The sequence below is a fragment of the Bos grunniens genome, chromosome 26, assembly GCF_055505025.1.
Source record: "Bos grunniens cultivar Pamir isolate PY7600 chromosome 26, Bosgru_T2T1.0, whole genome shotgun sequence".
NCBI classification, from domain to species: domain Eukaryota; kingdom Metazoa; phylum Chordata; class Mammalia; order Artiodactyla; family Bovidae; genus Bos; species Bos grunniens.
Window position 1 is genome coordinate 44126514 of NC_141190.1, and position 19467 is coordinate 44145980.

The following is a 19467-nucleotide window of genomic DNA, read 5'->3' on the forward strand; positions in this document are numbered from 1 at the left end:
GAATGTAAAGTGAAACAGTGAGATTTGTTATTAATGTGTAAGAATTCTGTTAAGTAGATTTTAAAGGTAAACTGTAGATGTGATACAATGTTTACAGTATGTAAAACAGAATTTAGATATTTAGAGTATGATTCCATTATGTAAAAAGTCAGAAGGAGAAAAAAGAACATGAACTATAATCCAGAAAGTTAACAATAGTTGCTTCTGGGTGGTTCTAATTTTCCTATTTGGTAATTTAAAAAATAATTTTGCCAACATTTACTACACATGCATTAATTTTATAATGAGGGAAAATATTCCTAAAAAAATGTAGATTGCAGTCAAACATCTTTTGATGTGTTGCTCTTTCAAGTTCAGTTCACATCGAACATAGATGTTTTCCCAAAAGATCATATGTTTATTGTTTCTGTCAGCATATGCATATGATGTTCTGCTTGTGTGTATATATATGGTAAACACGTCTGAATAGAATTGAAAATGAGCCGAGGTTTTATTGCTGCTGCTGTGTGATGGTCTCATTCATAATTTACTCTGTTGTACCGTGTATGGGGTTTACTTTTTTACCTTGGTATATTGATTCCCGGAAAATAGATGAGTCACTAAAACATCACGTGAGGAGGAAAAGTACCAATGAAAGTGAAAGCTTGTTAAAGAGAAAACAAAATGCCATTCTTTAGAAGCATGTATTATAAAAAAGCCTTTAAAAGATTACCTGTGCATAAAACAATCAGTGTGGGACATCTCAGGTGTTCGAAGAAGGGCCTCAGAAGCAGCTAGAGTAAATGGGCAGCCTTTCCAGTGTAGGGCCCTCTCAGAACCACCATCTGGTGCACAGGCAGAAAGAGAAGCAGGTAAGGGAAAAGGAAACATAGAAAGTATGGGGAACGTCTGGGGAAAGGACAGTGTTTTGTGGGTGATGACAGGCTCAGGAAGGGCACCGTGTTGGCAGAGAGTCTTTAACATGGTCACCTGCCCGGGTGTGCAGAAGTGGGTGAGTGCAGCCCAAGGATCCCAGTCTCACTCCCCCATTCTCAGTGATTTCCCTGAAATGCACATTCTGGCATCTGGAGCATCTTCATTCTCTAGCCACTGCCTTACTTCTTCATTCCATTTATTTTCACATTTTAAATAATGAAGCTTTATATACTCTCTAAAACTAAAATTTATTTCATGAAGATTCTTACCGAAGCACTTATCTAGAACACTCACCATATATTAAATTACCAGGACATTTTCTTTTCAATAGAGAAAAAATATTTGAAGTGGAAAAAAGAAATAAAGAATATGAACAGGAAATTACAAAAGAAAAAAGAAATCTACAAACGGTCAAGAAGTAAATGGAAAAAAATGTTCATTCTCATCAGGAAATGCAAATTGTAACACATAGTACTGTTGTTTTTTGTTGTTGTTGTCCATCCAGTTGGCAAAAGTATAAAAGAATTGCTAATATCCAGTGTTGGCAAGGTTGTGGGAAGTGGGGAAGCTGTAGCTGGTGGGAATGTAAGTTGACATAGACATTTAGGGAGAGAGTTTTGCAATAACAGAATTTTAAATATAGAGTTCCATCTCGAGGAATCTGGCCCAAGAAAACAGACAAATAGGCACAAAGGTGTGAAAACGTGTGTTATTGAACACTTTAGCTCTGTGCCAGACCGTATACTGAGCACTTTCCAGGTACTGACACATTTAATCCTTATACCCACCCCATAAGGCTGTTATCATCACCCCCATTTTACAGTTGAGACAGCTAAGGATAAATATCTTGGTTAAGGTTATAAGCCCGAATGTTGGTGCCAAGATTTAAACCCAGCAGTCTGGCCTTTTAATGCAGCATACAAAGATGTTTCTTGCATCTTTGCTTAATAATGAGAATTTTGAAAGCAATCTAAATGTCTACCAGCAAGGAATGGTTAAGTAAATTATGTTGGTGCCTCCATACTATGGAATATGACAGTTTATGCGTGCTCAGTCGCGTCCGACTCTTGACCACCCCATGGACTGTAGCCTGCCAGGTTCTTCTCTCCATGGAATTTGCCTGGCAAGAATATTGGAGTGGGTTGCCATTTCCTCCTCCAGGGCATCTTCCTGATCCAGGGATTAAACCCATGTCTCTTGTGTCTCCTGCATTGGCAGGTGGATTCTTTACTACTGCACCTCTGGGGAAGCCCATGGGATATGAAGCAGCCATTAAAAAGATAAGGGAGGTTCTCATGAATGACTTAGAAAGTTCTTAAAGTTAAGTGAAATAATTTGAGCCTGCTTTTTATAAAAACAAAAGTCTGAGTATAAAGAGAAAGATCCAGAAGAAAGCCAACCACACCTAGAAGTGGTTGCTCTAAGTAAAGGCAGCAGAGATGTTGCTGAGGAGGGGAAACTTTATATAATAGGTTTTTTTACATTATACTTTATATTGAAACTAATTGGAAAAAAGAAATGAACTCTATCATGTAGCATTTTCAGTAGTAAATAGAGACACTTTTCTTAATTAATTTGGGGGTTTTAAATTGGATTTGCTAATTTACTATGATATTTTGTATTTCAGTTATATATTAAAATATAGTCATATCATATTTTTAAAAATAATAAATAAAATTGGATTTGGTCTTTTGAGACACAGAAGACCAATATAGATTGTTAACTGGAGTTATCTTTGCTTTTCCTGGGGCCCAGATTCTCAAAACCTGATCTTCAGTTTTGATTTTCTAAAGCTTTGTGCTAAAATTAACGATTATATTTTCTTTTGCAATTAAAAGACAAGAATTTGTTTCTTCAATTTACTTGGAAATTAGGTTTTATTTTCCATACAATTTGTTAAAGGCAGAGACTGTATTTTATGTTCATTGTATTTCCTATGACACCTTATACATAATATAAACTCTTTGAGGTTTTTTTTTTTCAAGAATCCAAATTTCTAGCCCCAAAACAAAAGATAATACTTAATATTTAGACTGAAAAGCTGTATAGTTGACTCTAGTATGGTGATTTTTCCCCAGAAATGGTACAAAGTTACATCTTCACCTCAAAGGGGTTATAGTAGTACCTACAAAGTTAAATTTAAAATGTTCGGCTTAAAAATACATATGTACTTAGACAGTATCTGATATAAAAAATTATTTTTAATTAACATCAACTCTTCAAGAAAGTGCTAATGGAAACACTTCAAAAATTGATTCTCTGCTAGGCAGGCTTCAAAGCTAATGTTTAATTGAAAAGCTCTGGGAGTTCCTTGACGGAGAGTTCTGACAAAATGTGGGCCACTGGAGAAGGGAATGGCAAACCACTTCAGTATTCTTGCCTTGAGAACCCCATGAAAAGTATGGAAAGGTAAAGAGATAGGACACTGAAAGATGAACTCCCCAGCTCGGTAGATGCCTAATATGCTACTGAAGATCAGTGGAGAACTAACTCCAAAGAATGAAGAGACAGAGCCAAAGCAAAAACAGTGCCCAGTTGTGAATGTGACTGGTGATCAAAGTAAACTCCGAAGCTGTAAAGAATAATATTGCATAGGAACCTGGAATGTTACATCCATAAATCAAGGCAAATTGGAAGTAGTCAGGAGATGGCAAACATCAACATTTTAGGAATCAGTGAACTAAAATGGACTGGAATGGGTGAATTTAACTCAGATGACCATTATATCTACTACTATGGGCAAGAATCCTTTAGAAGAAATGGAGTAGCCGTCATAGTCAACAAAGGAGTCCAAAATGCAATACTTGGATGCAGTCTCAAAAATGACAGAATGATCTTTGTTCATTTCCAAGGCAAACCGTTCACTATCACAGTAATCCAAGTCTATGCCCCAAGCACTAATGCCAAAGAAGCTGAAGTTGAGCAGTTCTGTGATGGCCTACAAGACCTTCTAGAACTAACACCAAAAAGAGATGTCCTTTTCATTACAGGGGACTGGGATGCAAAAGTAGGAAATCAAGAGACACCTGGAGTAACAGGCAAACCTGCCCTTAGAGTACAGAGTGAAGCAGGGCAAAGGCTAATAGAGTTTTACCGAGAGAACGCACTGGTCATAGCAAACACTGTCTTCCAACAACACAAGAGAAGACTCTACACATGGACGTCACCAGTCAACACCGAAATCAGATTGATTATATTCTTTGCAGCCAAAGATGAAGAAGCTCTATACAGTCAGCAAAAACAAGACTGGGAGTGGACTGTGGTTCAGATCATGAACTCCTTATTGCCTAATTCAGACTTAAATTGAAGAAAGTAGGAAAACCACTAGACCATTCAGGTATGACCTAAATCAAATCCCTTAACGACTATACAGTGGAAGTGACAAATAGATTCAAGGGATTTGATCTGATAGAGTGCCTGAAGAACTATGGACAGAGGTTCGTGACATTGTACAGGAGGCAGAGATCAAGACCATCCCCAAGAAAAAGAAATGCAAAAAGGCAAAATGGTTGTCTGAGAAGGTCTTACAAATAGCTGAGAAAAGAAGAGAAGCTAAAGGCAAAGGAGAAAAGAAAAGATACACCCATTTGAATGCAGAGTTCAAAAGAATAGCAAGGAGGAATAAGAAAGCCTTCCAAAGAGATAGAGGAAAACAACAGAATGGGAAAGACTAGAGAGCTCTTCAAGAAAATTAGAGATACCAAGGGAACCATTCATGCAAAGATGGGCACAATAAAGGACAGAAACAGTATGGACCTAACAGAAGCAAAAGATACTAAGAAGAAGTAGCAAAAATACACAGAACTATACAAAAAAAGATCTTCACGACCCAGATAACCACGATGGTGTGATCACTCACCTAGACCAGACATCCTGGAGTCCAAAGTCAAGTGGGCCTTAGGAAGCATCACTACAAACAAAGCTAGTAGAGGTGATGGAATTCCAGTTGAGCTATTTCAAATCCTAAAAGATGATGTGTGAAAGTGCTGCACTATTCAATATGCCAGAAAATATGGAAAACTCAGCAGTGGCCACAGGACTGGAAAAGATCAGTTTTCATTCAAATCCCAAAGAAAGGCAATGCCAAAGAATGTTCAAACCCACCGCACAATTGCACTCATCTCACATGCTAGCAAAGTAATACTCAAAATTCTCCAAGTTAGGCTTCAACAGTATGTAAGCCAAGAACGTCCAGATGTTCAAGCTGAATTTAGAAAAGACAGAGGAATGAGAGATCAGATTGCCAACATCCTTTGGATCATCGAAAAAGCAAGAGAGTTCCAGAAAAACATCTACTTCCGCTTTATTGACTACACCAAAGCCTTTGACTGTGTGGATCACAATAAACTGTAGAAGATTCTCCGAGATGGGTAAAACAGACCACCTTACTTGCTTCCTGAGAAATCTATATGAAGATCAAGAAGCAACAGTTAGAACTGGACATGGAACAACAGACTGGTTCCAAATTGGGAAAGGAGTATGTCAAGGCTGCATATTGCCACCTTGCTTATTTAACTTATATGCAGATTATGTCATGTGAAATGCTGGCCTGGATGAAGCCCAAACTGGAATCAAGACTGCCAGAAGAAATCTCAATAACCTCAGATATGCAGATGACACCACCCTTATGGCAGAAAGTAAAGAGGAACTAAAGAGCCTCTTGATGAAAGTGAAAGTAAAAGTGAAAAAGTTGGCCTAAAACTCACATTCAAAAAACTAAGATCATGGCATCTGGTCCTATCCCTTTATGGCAAATAGATGGGGAAACAGTGGAAATAATGACAGACTATATTTTCTTAAGCTCCAAAATCACTGGAGATGGTGACTGCAACCTTGAAATTAAAAGATGCTTGCTCCGTGGAAGAAAAGCTATGACCAACCTTGACAGCATATTAAAAGCAGAGACATCACTTTGGCAACATCAAAGCTGTGGTTTTTCCCCTAGTCATATATGGATGTGAGAGCTGGGCCATAAAGCAAGCTGAGCACCAGAAGATTGGTGCTTTTGAGCTGTGGTGTTGGAGAAGACTCTTCAAAGTCCCTTGGACTGCAAGGAGATCAAACCAGTCAATCCTAAAGGAAATCAGTCCTGAATATTCTTTGGAAGGACTGATGCTGAAGCTAAATAAAACTCCAGTACTTTGGCCACCTGATGCGAAAAACTCACTTATTGGAAAAGAGCGTAATGCTAGGAAAGATTGAAGACAGGAGGAGAAGGGGACGACAGAGGAGGAGATGTTTTTATAGCATCACCAACTCGATGGGCATGAGTTTAAGCCAGCTATGGGATTGGTGATACACAGGGAACCCTGGCATGCTGCAGTCCATGGGGTTGCAAAGAGTTGGACATGACTGAGCGACTGAACTGAACTGAGAGTTCCCAGGTGGTCCAGTGGTTGGGACTCTGCGCTCTCACTGCCAAGGGCCCTGAGGGCTGCTGGAGTTCAGTCCCTGGTGGGGGAGCTAAAATCCTAGAAGTGGAGCAGGGAGGCTCCCCCACTGAAAAAAGGAAAGAAAAATCCTACAAAGGAAAGTTCAGTGATTTGAACTCATAAAATAAGTATGTAGTAATTTTAAAAGTTTCTTGAGTCCTAAAATAATCCATTAGAATACACAACCTAATAAAGATTTTTGTCACAATACCAATTAATATATATAAAATATATAGAAAATTATTTACTAAAAACATGTGGCTCTCAAATATAGGAACTCCACAACATTGCTAAATTTAAAAAAAAGTTGGATTTAAGATAGAGGCCAGTGTTTTTTCATATGAGAAATTCCCCTGTAGGTGCAGCCTGGTTGTCTGCTCAGTTACTGCCCTGGCAGAAGCCATATTATGTTTACAAAGTTTTGACCACCCTCAGGTTTTGGGCTCAGGCCAAAAAAAGCAAGTGAGAGGAGGATTTCTGCCTTCCTGAAAGCATCTGCTCTGAAACAGATAATGATAAATATAACTGCCATCTTAATATTATCATAAGGCCAAAAAGAACACAAGTTAAAGATGACAAATGTGCTCAGTATTGGGGATAATTGCTTTGGCTCCAGGAAATGTAAGTCAATGTCTAGCATGGAGAGTAGAGAGGAGAGTCTTTGTGAAATATTGTCTGAAGCTTCAGCAGAGATAAGGTTTTAGGGAAAGACATTCATAATTTTTCATCATGGCCCAAAAATAGCTATCAAAAATGTGCTCTTCCGCATCAGTAACCTCGGTACTCGATAGCCTTGCAACCAGCTTATTAGCTCTAAAAGGTGCAGTTGTACCTGTCACCAGTGTGAATTATTTTGGCATCTTATCTCTCATTGATCAGAATGAAGAGGGTTATCTTTTTAGCAAATATCAAATGAATAAATTAATATCCACAATAAATTTACAAAGCTTCCTGTTTCTCAGAAAGTATAAATGGAATCAAACAAGTAGAGTCAGTGTAAATGAAAAGTGTTAGTATCCATGCAGTCACCACTTGCTTGATTCTTTAATCAGCGAGTATTTCATGAGACGGCCATGTGCTGACTGCTGCTCGGGCCTCTGCAGGAATGCAGAGGGTGTGAGACGTGACCCAGTCCTTCAGAGGAGCTAATCCCAAGTTAAATTCAAAGTGCCGAGACTCAGCATGAAATATGCCATGTTCTTTGATACTAGTAGCTCTAGCCAGTTGATAATTTTTCTTTTTGTTTTTATTTTTTTTAAAGGAAAACTACTTTTCACTCTAAGATTTATACTGACAGAAGTGTTTGAGTTTTCTTTATATTTAAAGTATACCAGAATTGATTGCTTCAATATAATTAGAATTATGCTTTATTTTCAGTAGTACTTCTTACGGAGAGGGCAGTGGCAACCCACTGCCACTACTTTTCCAGTACTCTTGCCTGGAAAATCCCATGGGCAGAGGGGCCTGGTGGCCTGCGGTCCATGGGGTCGCTAAGAGTCAGACACGACTGAGCGACTTCCCTTTCACTTTTCACTTTCATGCATTGGAGAAGGAAATGGCAACCCACTCCAGTACTCTTGCCTGGAGAATCCCAGGGACGGGGGAGCCTGGTGGGCTGCCATCTATGGGGTCTCACAGAGTCGGACACGACTGAAGTGACTTAGCAACAGCAGCAGCAGCAGTACTTCTTAAGAGCAGGCAGTGTTACTTTGCTCCCTGTAGTTCCTTGCATGTGGTATGAACTCTGTGCAGAAAACATTATTCACCTCTCAGGGTTGTTGTGATAATTAGTGAAAATAATTGTAATAGTAAAGGTTGATTGACTTCCTTCCTTTATGAAAGTCTCTAAAACATAATCTAAATTTACCGTTATTATGGAAGAAATGATGCTAAAGCTGAAACTCCAGTACTTTGGCCACCTCATGCGAAGAGTTGATTCATTGGAAAAGACTCTGAAGCTGGGAGGGATTGGGGACAGGAGGAAAAGGGGACGACAGAGGATGAGATGGCTGGATGGCATCACCGACTTGATGGACGTGACTTTGATTGAACTCCGGGAGTTGGTGATGGACAGGGAGGCCTGGCGTGCTGCGATTCATGGGGTCGCAAAGAGTCAGACACGACTGAGCAACTGATCTGAACAACTTTAAATTACTTTCATTAGGATTTTCATTCAAAGAGTTTGTTTTAAAGAAAGAAGCTATGGAAGATTGTTCTTCCTATAAAGAATTAAAGTGTCTCCACAACAGAGGTTTTCAAACTTTATACCTAAGAAAAAACTTAAGAATTCATCTTAAATTCAGATTTCTGACTGTACCCTTAGAAGCTCCAATTCTGCAGGTTTTGATTGGGCCCAGCAAGCTCCCAGGTGTCTCTTAGGCCTTCCATCTTCCATACATCCAGCAGATCACATTGTGAAAATGTTCTTCCAAAGAGCCTGTCAGTTTAAATCACATACCAGTTTAAGTTCTGGTATAGTCAGCACTGACAAAGCTAACCTTTTAAAATTGTTGTATTAAAGTATAATTAACATGTAGTAAACTGCATATATTTAAAGCATATACTTTGATAAGTTTTGATATATGTATACATGCATGAAACCACCATCAGAATAAGATAATGAACATATCTGTCCGTGCCAAAATCTCCTTGTCTTTTCTGATCCCTCCTTCTCACCTCTGCCCCAGTCATCTGCTTTATGTCATTTTCATTTTCTAGAATTTACATGCCATCAAATCGTAGATTGAGAATTCCCTGGCAGTCCAGTGATTGGGACTTGGCGCTTTTACCACTGTGGCCCAGGTTCGGTCCTGGTTGGGGAACTAAGATCCTACAAGCCGTGCAGTGTGGCCCAAAAAAAAAAAAAAGAATCCTGTAGCCTGTGCTCTTATGATGATGATAATCTTTGTTGTTATTGTTCTGGCTTCTCTCACTCAGCATAATTATGTGGGACTCATGTGTGTTGCGTGTGTCGGTGTTTCTTCCTTGGTGTCACTGAGTAGAAGTCCAGTGTGTGCGTACGCCACATTTCTGTTTATCCATTCACCTGTTGGTGGGACAGTTGCGTGGCTTTCAGTTTCGTGCTGTTGCACGTAAATTTGGTATGAATGTTTGTGCGGATGCATTTGGAATGAAATTTGTGGGATTTCATGCAGCTTTTAACACTTCTTTCTTCTACGTCTGTTGCAGAAAGTGATCGGTTGGTACAGATTCCGGCGAAACACGCAGCAGCAGATGTCGTACCGAGAGCAGGTGATCCACAAGCAGCTCACCCGCATCCTCGGGGTGCCCGACCTCGTCTTCCTCCTCTTCAGCTTCATCTCCACCGCCAACAATTCCACTCATGCTTTAGAATATGTTCTCTTTAGACCAAATCGAAGGTAAAGAAAGCATTCACCAGCCCACATAAATAGGAAAGATGTTAACACAAGTACTTGAGATTTGTGCCTTTGAAAATAAGCATTTTATAGCATCTTTAAAGAAGAGTGTTTATAACTGTCCTGTAGCTGGTTTTCTTTGTGATGGAGAAAGTATTTTCCTGTCAGTTAATTATATAAATTAAAATAGTTTTTGAGTCAAGAAGCATTAGCAAGACATCCATTATGCATCAATTCTTACAAGAATAAACAGCTGGAAATCATCATCTGCTTCTCCATAATCCATTATATACAAATACAGTTCTGTTGTGCTGTAAGCCTGATTATAATTTTAAAACATAGATTTCAAGGACAAAATTGTAAAATTGATCCACCTACTGGCTAATGAGGGTTTTGCATTAGGAACTTGTTAAAGCAAAAAGAAAGATCATATGATCATGGTATGTCAGTAAACAACAGAAAGGGTTCCTACAGAAGTTCATTTATAGTAGAATAAATTAAATCAGCATCAGTGAAAAATAATTATTAGTTGTTAAATAGCCACTCCTAAGATTTCATCAATTAGTCAGTAGGTTTTTAAGCACCTAAAACCACCTCAGCACTCTTGTCAGTTGCTGTGGAAATGCAGAAGACCTAACATCTGCCTTCCGGAGTTTACAGTTGAGTCCTACTATAAGGGAAGTGAAACTTTTCTAATCAACATAACCCTGGGTGGTCTGTGGAAGTGGGTTCTCTGTGAGACCTTCTGTTAGTTCCCAATGCAGAGACTCGAGCTCCTGTTGGCAAGACCCAGTCTTTAAGTAGAGGGGTGCTTTCAACATGATCCCTGTCTCTCTCTCAATCCCCCACAGGTATAATCAAAGGATATCCCTTGCTATTCCCAATCTAGGCAATACTAGCCAGCAAGAGTATAAAGTGTCTTCAGTGCCAAATACTTCTCAGAGTTATGCCAAAGTTATTAAAGAACACGGGTAAGTTGAAAGGTAAAATGAATGTTTTTCCTTTCTTTTTCTAACTGTGCTTCTGGAGAAATGTGACGTCATTTGATATGATTAACACTGAAAAATCCAATAAGGCAATTCTCTTTCTCTACTACTGTATATCAAAATCTGAACGCTTATTGAAAAGAAAATTTACTTTCATCAATATTTATTTTTTTAATCACTTGCCACAATTTTCTTCTTTTTTTGCAACTGATGCAAAAATGTGAGTAGATTATGTGTATATCTGAGGTTCTGAAAGCTAACTGTGGTCCCTAAAAAATGTATAGGGTGAGGGAAAAAATAACTACTATTTTTCAGTGGTCTTGGCAACAGGGGTTCTCTCTTCTTTCTCTTGTGTAACCCTAGGGACATGGGCCTTGTTGCTGAAACATTGTTACCCTGGGGTTGCAGCATTTAAGTAATCGGTAGATTAAGGAGGAAATGACGGGAAAGTGCCTTCCGTTCACTGTGGTCTGATCGCTCTGTGAACCTCGCTTCTGTCTTCTAGTGCTGACTTTTTTGACAAGGACGGAGTGATGAAAGACATCAGGGCGATCTATCAGGTTTACAATGCGCTTCAGGAGAAGGTGCAGGTAACTGACTTATCCACTAGCTTTCAGTATTTATGTTGCCCAAATGCATTTTAAATTCCACTTTAATTTTTAATAATCTCTTGTGGTCCAAAAATCAGTCCCCAAATGATATCAGATGTGTGTAGTAGTTACTCACGCCAGTCTACGAAAGCCTGTCTCTCTCACTATATGCCTGCCATGGAGACTCTGAAGTACAGTTTTAATATCACTCTTTTAAATACTTGTGACCTCCTTAATGACAGCGTTTTCCGTAGAGAAATGTATTCCCAGTTTAAGGAAGGATTGCTAAGAACACAGCTGTCGCATCACTTAGCCTCTAAGTAGAGACCGCACCCAAAGACCCCGTGGTAACTCAGGACAGCTCGGCCTCCTGATTCGAGTTCACTCCTCTGCCCACAGCTGCCTCCACTGAGTGGGAGGGTGCAGTGAGGCCTGTTCATTCCTAGGCATTCATGCAACAAATATCTATGGAAACGTCTCCTGCAAGCCAGGTCCTGAGCTAGGTGCTGGCAGTACTTTCCCACGTTCTTGTCATCAGCCCCAGAGTGTTCTTAGGGGTGATTCGCTCTGAAACCCTAAGAACAAAAGCACCTTGGAGGACAGGAAGAAGAGGGGTCAGGCTGAAGAGGCTGTCTCAGGCCTGGAGGAAGGGCCCAGGGAATGAAAGAGCACAGGCAGCTACTGAGAAAGAGGAGAGCAGTCTCCATTCAGCCTGGGGCAAAGGGGAAAGCAGGCGGTGGGCAGATCCCAGTGTGAGGCTCCAAATCAGGGTCACGGTCCCCGTAGCAGCACAGGGACTTAATCCAGCCTCACTCACTGGTGACTGGCCCACTTTCCGGCGATTTCTGGTATTTCTGCTATGGAAGGAACGTGCAGTGAAAAGCAACTTTTTGTCCAGAATTCATGACCATGCTCTTTGCAGACTGTCGGTGCCGTCTCACAGACTTCAAAGTGGTGTGTATTAGACATTTCATTGCCTATTGATTAAGGCCTGCCCTGCAAACACCAGATCACGTCCATGCCCTGATATGAATGGTTAAAGTACATTGACTAGGGAAAGTTGAAAAAGAAAATAAGTTTCAAAGTCAAGTTCTTTTTCAACTTTTCCTAGTTGTGGTTTCTATTAAATAAATCTGTGTGTGATCCGAGGCTTAATTGTTGATTATAAGTAAAAGTTGAAAGCATGTCATCCCTTTCTTTTGTTCATCCTCCTACGCTCATCCTTTTTCTTTTGTTCATCCTCCTGTGCTAGACTGTGTGTGCTAAGTCACTTCAGTCATATCCGACTCTTTGTAACCCTGTGGATGTAGCCCGCCAGGCTCCTCTGTCCATAGGATTCTCCAGGCAGGAATACTGCAGTGGGTTGCCATGCCCTCCTCCAGGGGATCTTTTCAACCAGAGATTGAACCCGAGTCCCTTAGGTCTCCTGCATTGGCAGACGGGTCCTTTACCAGTAGCACCCACCCAGGAAACCCTATGCTAGACTGATACCAAAATTCCCTTTTCATATAAATAAAGATGAGTAAGCAAGGGAAAGATTCATATTCAAGAATGTCTAAGCTAAGTAGCATAATCATCTTAACATAACTGAGAAAGCAGCTCAGTGAATAACAGCAGTACTGGTCTCGTGGGCCTTCATGGTTTTGTTGTATACCTCAGGGAAATGTCTGCTTTTTAACGTAATAAAGTATACAGATTTTTCCTAGGGTCATAATCGATGCTGTCTTTATGAAGTGCCTCATGCTTGGATTTGAAACTAATTGTTCTTGTTGTCATTTTTTCCCTCAGGCAGTGTGTGCAGACGTGGAAAAGAGTGAGCGAGTTGTTGAATCTTGTCAGGCAGAAGTGAACAAATTAAGAAGACAGATCACTCAGAGGAAGAATGAAAAGGAACAAGAAAGACGTGAGCTTCTTATTCATTTTACCCCTGAGTATCAGGGAAATGTCTGGTTTTAAACTTCAAATTATGTGATAAATTACATCCATTCTTTTACATTCATCAGGCCCCAAGTTAGGCTGCTTAGGACAGGGCATTCCTTTGTCTTTAGCTTTTCCAGAAGCGCAGTACTGTTTCTCATGGTGTCCTTCTCAAGTCTCTGATACTGGAAGAAAAAAGACCAAAGGTAGAGAGGCTGAAGCAAGTTAGAGTAATTCCCAAGAAGTGATACGCTCTGTGTACAGTAGATGTGATGTTTCTTACCAAGTTAACCCTGGCATGCCTAGGACATAGGAGCCGTGTCCTGTGTTCACTGGAGCCTCATAAAAGAGCTCCCTAAAATTCTGTGAACATTATGTTTGATGCACGGGGCAGGGTCTCGGCAAAGACTTTAATGTCTAGTTTTTGATAGCAGTGGGTGGCCAGATACCATTACACTAAGGAACCAGCTGGTTAAATGAGAACTAGGCCCAAGAATCTATTAACTCCAGCATGGTAACAGACATATATGCTATAGTACCACCAGATTTTTAAAAATATTATTTTTATTGAAATACAGTTGATTTACAATGTCATGCTAGTTTCAGTACAGCATGGTAATTCAGATATGTGTGTGTGTGTGTGTGTATATATATATATATATAATTTTTCAGATTCTTTTCCATTATAGGTTATTACAAGATGTTGAATACAGCTCACTGTGCTATCCAGTAGGACTTGTGGTTTATCGGTCTTATGTACAGTAGTGTGTATCTGTTAATCTCAGACTCCTGATTTATCCTCCCCACCCACCCTTTGGTAACCATATTTGCTTTCTATGCCTGTGAGCCTATTTCTGTTTTGTAAGTAAGGTCATTTGTACCATTTTTCTGTTTGTTTTTTTTATTCCATATGTAATATCAGTGGTATTTATCTCTGTCTGACTTCACTTGGTATGATAATCTGTAGCTCCATCCATGTTGCTGGAAATGGCATTATTTCATTCTTTTTTATGAAACTCACTAGATTTAACTAGTGGTTAAGACTTTGGCTCTTCCCCTTGCAGGGGGCACAGATTCCACCCCTGGTTGGGGAACTAAGGGCCTGCCTGCTGCACAAGGCAGGCAAATAAATTAGATAAAATACAGGGACACACAGAGACATACACAAAGCTGGATGGTGGAGCTGGGATTTGGAGAAGTTGGGGTGCCTGACACCTGAGGCGTGTGTCTTTTAACCCAAATCTTATACACTTTTCATCAAAATTTTAACTGAACGCAAGAAACTCTCCAGTTAGCACTGTTTTTCTTAATCGCTCATTGAGAGAGTTTTTGAGGACTTCCTCTGTGGGGGAGAACTGCTTTCCCAGGCCCCTGGGTGATATGACTCAGATATCTATCTGAGTGATAGAATTGTGGGTGATTTTCTTTTTTTTTTTTCCTTTTCTAAATTTTGTACAAATCATTTTTATAATATTTTTAAATGTACTTGAAAACAGTTTAAAGGCCATAGACTCATAGATGTGTGGCTGTTTCAGTTTTACCACCATAAAAATGCAATAAAGTTATGGCCTAGTACCTAACACAGGACTTTTGAAGTCCCTATTTTTTTAATTTAATTTAAAAAGTATTTTTGCAATGTTGTATTGTTTTCTGAACTTTTTTTTTCTTCATATCTGTTTCTTTGGTTGGGCTGTGTCTTTGCTGTGGCATGCAGGAGCTGCAGCCTTCAGTGTGATATGCAAACCTTAGTGCAGCACGTGGGATCTAGTTCCCGGACCAGGGGTTGGACTCCGGCCCCCAGCATTGGGATGCAGCATCTTGGCCACTTGACCACCAGGGAAGTCCCAGGGCTTTGAACTTTTAAGGAGAAAGAGATGTTTAAGAATATTGTGACAAGTAGTTGTCAAGAAGTTTTTTTTTGTTTTTTGATGTGAGGTCTATTAAGGAAAAACTCACATTCAGATGACCACCAAGTGTGGGGACAACTTTAAATTTTATCCTCTGTCCCCATGGTCTCTGAGCACAGTGAGCAGCAGGCGAGGGTCATAGCACTGGATCTGGAGTTGAGAGACCTGTGTTTGGGTATCAGAGCCCCCACTTCTCACTGTCCTCTTAGTGAAGTCACCTGGTCTTTCTGACCTCTGGTCCTTTGCCTGCATAACAGACGGTAATACTAATGATAACGGTAGTACTTCAGAGAGCTGTTCTGAGGCTTTTGAAAATTATGAAATACTGTGCAAATGTACAGTAATTCACAGAAATAATAAATTGCACTGCTTTGTTGCCGTTTTCAGAACAGTCAGGTCGACCATTGAATGTGTTGACATGCAAAGCTGTGACAATACAGAGAGTGTTACAGTTTCCTTCCTCTTTCCACCCAGGATTGCAGCAGGCAATGGTAAGCCGACAGATGCCATCTGAGAGTGTGGACCCCACCTTCAGCCCTCGGATGCCCTATCCAGGGTTCACAGCGGAAGGTCGAAGTACTCTTGGAGACACAGAGGCCTCGGACCCGCCTCCGCCTTATTCTGATCTTCACCCAAATAATCAAGAAAGTACTCTGAGCCATTCTCGCATGGAAAGCAGCGTCTTTATGCCTCGACCTCAAGCTGTGGGCTCCTCCAGTTATGCCTCCACCAGTGCTGGACTGAAATATCCTGGAAGTGGAGCAGATGCCCCTCCTTCCCACAGAGCAGCTGGAGACAGTGCTGAGGAATCAGACGACAGTGATTATGAAAATTTGATTGACCCTACAGAGCCCCCTAATAGCGAATACTCACGTTCAAGGGATTCTCGACCCATGACACACCCTGATGGGGGCTCCAGGAACACTCAGACCTCCCAGATTTAACTGAACGCAAGAAACTCTCCAGTTAGCACTGTTTTTCTTAATCGCTCATTGAGAGAGTTTTTGAGGACTTCCTCTGGAGGGGAGAACTGCTTTCTCGGGCCCCTGGACTCCCCAAGATGAGTTTTTGGGCCCAGACCTTGGAGGAGCCTCGCATGCAGGGGGTCCTCACCTGCGGACGCAGTGTGCAGGGCTCACAACAGAGTCATTAAGATAATCAAATTGTCCGAATTCTGGTGCGATTCATGGATGTACTGGTAAATTTAGGCAAAGATAAACTTATCAACGTAGTTTCTGTTCTTTAAAATAATTTGGAAATTAGAGACTAAGCACAATTAGTCTATAATGTTCTATAAATCAAAACCTTACCTCTTGCACTATCATGCCTTGAAATTTACTTTTTCAAAGGGAAACTAGTTTAGCAGCAGCCTTCAAAGAACCTTCTTTCTATGATGAGCCAAATTCATCTTTGCCAGAAAAGAAATTTTGATAATTTCCAAGATTGGAACAAATCAGTCGTACCTTCTTTTGTCTGCATGACTTTGTGAGATCAAAAGAGAGGGCTTTGTTTCCACTTTTTTCTACTAGCCTGATATGTATTGTCACTTAAAATGGTTGCCTTTAAAAAAAAAATGTAGAAATACTAATTACCAGTAAGTAATCATCCAAATAAGTATGTCATAAAATAAATTACTTATTTTTCTTTCGGGGAATTCCAGTGACTGCTCTGTTGCACTAGCCACGTTTATGGTCTCTGTTCTGGAGTCTTAAATGAAGGACACACAGCAGTATAACAGAAAGGAGTTCTGTTCCAGACCTGAGTTTTATGAGGAACAGACTCCAGACACAGCAGATTTAGCCAAGTTCGTACGTAAGGGAGATAATTTGTGTAGATCTTCTGACAAATCCTAGTGTTAGTTTTATTTGTGGAAGAAAGACATTTAATAAACTGTTTGGGAAGCTTGGTTATTGAATAGAGATTCATTTCCAATCAAAATAACCACACTTTTTTAAGTTACCGTTGGGTATATAGCTGTGGAATGTGTAGAGACTTTCCTTGGGGAGGCACTTAACATTCTTAGTTAATTACTGCTTGCTTTCTAGTTTTGCCCAGAATGTGCGACACCACTACAGACGTTCATGAGCATGACAGGCTCCTGGTTTGGAAATGACAAGACCCCCCCTCCCCCATTTACGGCAGGGTCAGCCCACGAAGCTAATGCCATGGATTATAACTGCCTTTCTTTGGACTCGTTACGACCTGTAAGAATAAGGAAGTTGTTAAGGAAGCTTAAAATCCAGGTTCTGAAAAAGTAGTTTCATTTTGTAAGAAAGAAGTTTAGTCTGAATGGAAATTAAACATTCAAACTGCCATCCTTCAGACAGCCTGCTACTCAGCGGGGTCTGTGTCTTCCTGCTCTCCAGTTTTGTTGGCCTTATACCACTGCCGTTTGATTTGAAATGTTGCAGACCGCTTTATCTGCAAATCTGTTCCAGTGTTTATCAGCTACCTTCTAGCAGCTTCAGCACCAGTGTGAATTTTTTTTTTTAAGTGCCATCACCATCTCCTCTGTTCAGATTTTGACATTCAGGAAAATATTTTTATTTTTTATGCCATACTGAAACCTACAATGTATATCTGACAAAGCAGTTAAATGTGACAATAAAAACTTATTTAATCATGGTATACCATTGTTTTAATGTTTGTCTCAACACCCGGCAAGGTCTTGCCTCAGTTTACTCATTCTGGTCGTTCTTAGTTGACTTCATATAGTTTTTTTAAAAAGGCATGAAAACTCATCTCCATACTTGTTTTTTATTTATTTATTTTTTTGATCAGGCTGGTTTCAGGGGAAATCCAAAAATACAATTTATTAAAAGATTTCTCTTGATTTCAAGAATGCGTCAAATATCAAGTTATCAAGAGAGATCAGTTGAGTAGAAAATTGAACCTTAGTTCCCGAAAGACATCTTTCACACAGTTGATCTTGTTTGAAGAGACACCTCAGCCAAGTCACCTAACGATTGAGATGCTGGAGGATTTGGGGCTCCTAGAGTGTCATTGGAATGAGAGAAGCACCTAGAAGGAGCGTCTATAGACGCTCCAGAATAACGAGTGTATTCTGGATTCTGTGCGGGCCTTTAGTGTCACTCTGTCTTCCAGCATCCAAGGTGACAGTCTGTTTTCAGTAGGAGTTTAAAATGTGGCTTGTAACCTTTTAGTCTCCTCCAACTAATTTCGAGAAAAGAAGACTAGATTCTTTTAACTTGCTTGGAAGTCTGGAAATGCTTAATAACATGCTGTAATTGGCTTTTGTGGAGAAAGAGCAAAACGTAAAAACAGAAATCTCATCCCCAAACATTCACACCCTAAGGATATAGATTTTAAAGTTCTAGACACCGTGGGGCAGTAACTATAACTGCTTTAATAAAAACATTTAAATGGACCCTCTTGTGAATCTGTATTTTAGGGAAGTTAAAGGAGTTGGGGAATATAAAATTAAGATACAATAGAAGTGTTGGTTATTAACTGTGTTCTGGGTCTGATTTGCCCTGATTGTAGGTTTCACTTCAGTCACTGAAAGATCTTCACTCTGTTAACAAGGTTCTGCTTCATCGTTTCCCACGGCAAACCTTAATTCCACTAGACACAGAGCCTGAGGCAACCGTTTCTGCAAATGTGGTGCTAATAAATAATGGAAAATGTTTACTTTTCAACTTGATGACAAACAGACTTGGGACAAGTCCTGGGATTTAGCTCAGCTGCCTTCTTTTTTACAGTGATTTTTGTGACGTCCTAAATCAGGCAGAAGAGTCAGGCCGCAGTGTCCATCCACTGGGTTATTCCAGGCTTGCTCTGACCCCGGAGGTTGGGGGAGGGGCCCCTCTAGCCTGGGTTCATCAGCGGGGAGATGGGCCTTGGATGCCATGTGCTACACGTGGTCCAGAATGCAGCTCTTGGAAGTAGCCTTCTGTTCAGGCAGATTTAGCAAAAGGTGGTTCATGGCAGCATTTTCAGTAGTAAAAACTGGAAATTAATGGTAGTGGAACGGTTACGTTTTTGTATACCTACAGAAGAAATAGTCTACCGCTACTAAATGTATTGCAGAAATCAAAAAGATTTCTTGACGTGGAAATGTTTCTAGATAAATGCAGAAAGTCAGGTTTCCAAATAGCACGGAAGGTACGATCTGGTTTTTGTGGGGGAAGAGTTTTTATGCAATACTCCTATTGACAGAAAATAATCTAGAAGGATAGTCCAAAGTAGTACAAGTGTTGACATAGATCGTAGCAGGTCTTCCATCCTTCACTTACCGCACTTTCTATCTGCATTAAGGGTTTAATAAAAGACTTCAGAAATGTGGGGTCATTGGCTACATGAATTATGTCATGCAGCCACCC

General features: G+C 40.2%; 1 protein-coding gene across 9 annotated transcripts in view; it reads left to right on the forward strand.

Annotated features, from left to right (window-relative positions):
* ABRAXAS2 (abraxas 2, BRISC complex subunit) overlaps nucleotides 1-17752 on the forward strand; it is a 28775-nt gene extending 11023 nt beyond the window's left edge. For 6 of the 9 annotated variants that reach the window (XM_086378311.1, XM_086378306.1, XM_086378310.1 and 3 more), the window contains 5 exons: nucleotides 9537-9727; nucleotides 10576-10695; nucleotides 11216-11300; nucleotides 13089-13203; nucleotides 15599-17752. In XM_086378311.1, the coding sequence (XP_086234437.1) occupies nucleotides 9582-9727; nucleotides 10576-10695; nucleotides 11216-11300; nucleotides 13089-13203; nucleotides 15599-16068 (936 nt within the window). In that variant the 5' untranslated portion in view covers nucleotides 9537-9581 and the 3' untranslated portion in view covers nucleotides 16069-17752. The remainder of the gene's footprint in view (nucleotides 1-9536; nucleotides 9728-10575; nucleotides 10696-11215; nucleotides 11301-13088; nucleotides 13204-15598) is intronic. The other 3 variants (XR_015155499.1, XM_086378313.1, XM_086378314.1) reach the window with 1 other exon arrangement.
* The last annotated feature ends 1715 nt before the right edge of the window (nucleotides 17753-19467 follow it).